Consider the following 2500-nt stretch of genomic DNA (forward strand, 5'->3'; position numbering starts at 1 on the left):
ATATATATATATATATATATATATATACACTACACACACCACGGTTTTGGAATAAATGCCTTACACAATTATCAAAACTCATATCTATCGTCTGGTGAAGACAAGCAAATCTTAAGCTATCATTTTTTTATTTTGCGTTTGTTTTTTTTTTCTGGTTCTGCAATAATTTTAAAGCTATCATTTATAAAAGAGAAATTATTATTAAATACAAATAATTAGTTTATATATTTGGCTAGGTTATTATCGCGGATGGATGTGGGCAATTTTGACGGGGTGGCTGAAACTACACGGGACTATGACGGAATGTGAGCCAAATACCATTTAAAAAAACCTGTCATAACTTTTTTTTTTCTCGTAACAGAAATGTTTTAAAATTTCTATTCAAACCAATTTTCCCCAATTCATTTACAAATTACGGTTCTTCTTCTCTCTCGTGCCTTTTCCTTTCAGGACATTGGCGAACATCGACCTACACAAAACCAGATCTTTAACACTTTGTAGTAGTTGAAATGTGGTGATATTCACGAGTGACAAAAGGACTTCACGAATGTTATTCATTGTTGACCGCGATCTTAAACTTTACGTACACACTGATAACTAGGAAGACTACGGCCCTCCGGTTATAAGCTCTGGAAAGTCCACGGCTTTCCCAGCCACCCCTTAAATCCGCCACTGGCTACAATACTGTTATTGATTTGTTAATGCTATTGATTTGATTTTATTATTAACAGATAAAAAATTTTAATTAAAGAAACAATTTTAATCTGTTGTCAATTTCAAGGAATCTTTAGTGGCCTATTGATAACGCTTACGTAATATTAAGTTATTAATTGAATAGAATTGAAACTTTTATTCAGCAAAAAAAAGTTAATTATTGATAATTAATTAACCAATTATTCAATAGTTAATCAATTAACTAGCTAGTAATAATTTAAAAATTTTAACGTCTTATCAAAATGCACTATACGGATACGGCATAGCTACCAAATCACAAGTGTAAGTGTATGAAAATGAACAACTTAGACAACCAAGTGAATTGATGAATTCTTATAAAAGTATATGAATTACAACACTTTTGTTGAAGTATTTTAGTACTCATTGAACTCATATGATTGGTCGTAAATTTACTACTGCTACTACAATCAAGATTAACATTAGATTGCTAATTCTATAAATAAGTAATACGGCTAAATACGATGAATATTGTTGTTGTTTTTCTTTTTCTTCTTCTTCATCTTCTTATTATTATCATTATTAGTAGTAGCAACAGTAGTAGTAGCAGCAGCAGTAATAGCAGTAGTGGTGGAAGTAGTAGTAGGAGTAGTAGTAGTAGTAGTAAGAGTAGTCGTCGTCGTCGTAGTAGATGTAGAAGTAGTAATAGCAGAAGTTGTAGTAGTAGTAGTAGTAATAGTAGTAGTAGTATAGCAGTAGTAGTAGTAGTAGCATTAATAATATTATTGTTATTGTAGTTACTTAATAGTAGCAAATATCATTAATCCTTTAAAAGCGTTTGTTAAAACCGTTTTTGACAGTATTTGAATATTTCGTCAACCATGGTGGTGCTGTTCTTCTTCTTCTTCTTCTTCTTCTTCCTCTTCTTCTTCTTCTTCTTCTTCCTCTTCTTCTTCTTCTTCTTCTTCTTCTTCTTCTTCTTCTTCTTCTTCTTTTTCTTCTTTTTCTTTTTCTTCTTCTTCTTATTATTATTATTATTATTAATGTCATTTATTTACATTAATGTTTGGTGCAATTTTTATAAATATTAAACCTCATCGTTCATTCATCTTTCATTTTATAATAATAATAAGTATAATAATAATAATAATTAAAATTATTATTATATAATAGTTATTATTATTACAGCAGCAACAACATCAAAAAAATTCAGGATGTCGCCTCCAACAACAACAGCAACAACATCAATTCTTATCACTCTCATCACATTAACAACAATTATCGTACTAAACGATTGTACTAACTCCGATCTACAACAACAATCCCAGACACAACAACAACAACAACACAACCAATATCAACAGTACAACAACAACAATAATAATCTACATTCACTACAACATCAAAAACTTCAACATCATCACCAACAGCAACAACAACAGCAGCAGCAGTCCAAATCTAAACAACGACACCACAAAAACAACAACAAAAACAGACCACTGAGAGCCAGGGACGTGTCAACGACATCTACAACATCCAACAACAACAACAACAACAACTTAGCAACGTACGGACAAGATGGCTTCTGCGAGTTGGAGCTTGTCTGCAAATCAAACAACAACCTCATCAACAACTTGCACACACACAGCAATAACAACCCAAATTCGAACCCAACATCATCAGGCGAGGCCCATACGGCGCACATCCCCGTTAAGTTGCCCATAAGGGGCCCAAAAGGGCCCCCCGGACCCCCCGGAGAAAGAGGTGCCGATGGAATGCCCGGATTCCCTGGTTAGTCCATGTTGTATTGATAGTTTGATATGTTTTT

General features: G+C 32.9%; 1 protein-coding gene across 1 annotated transcript in view; it reads left to right on the forward strand.

Annotated features, from left to right (window-relative positions):
* The first annotated feature begins 95 nt into the window (after nt 1-95).
* Nucleotides 96-2500, forward strand: part of HELRODRAFT_193289 (hypothetical protein) — a 9387-nt gene continuing 6982 nt past the window's right edge. Inside the window, exons 1-2 of the mRNA XM_009026421.1 lie at nt 96-237; nt 1858-2463. Of these exons, the coding sequence (XP_009024669.1) occupies nt 1887-2463 (577 nt within the window). The 5' untranslated portion in view covers nt 96-237; nt 1858-1886. The remainder of the gene's footprint in view (nt 238-1857; nt 2464-2500) is intronic.

The sequence above is a fragment of the Helobdella robusta genome, assembly GCF_000326865.2.
Source record: "Helobdella robusta unplaced genomic scaffold HELROscaffold_47, whole genome shotgun sequence".
NCBI classification, from domain to species: domain Eukaryota; kingdom Metazoa; phylum Annelida; class Clitellata; order Rhynchobdellida; family Glossiphoniidae; genus Helobdella; species Helobdella robusta.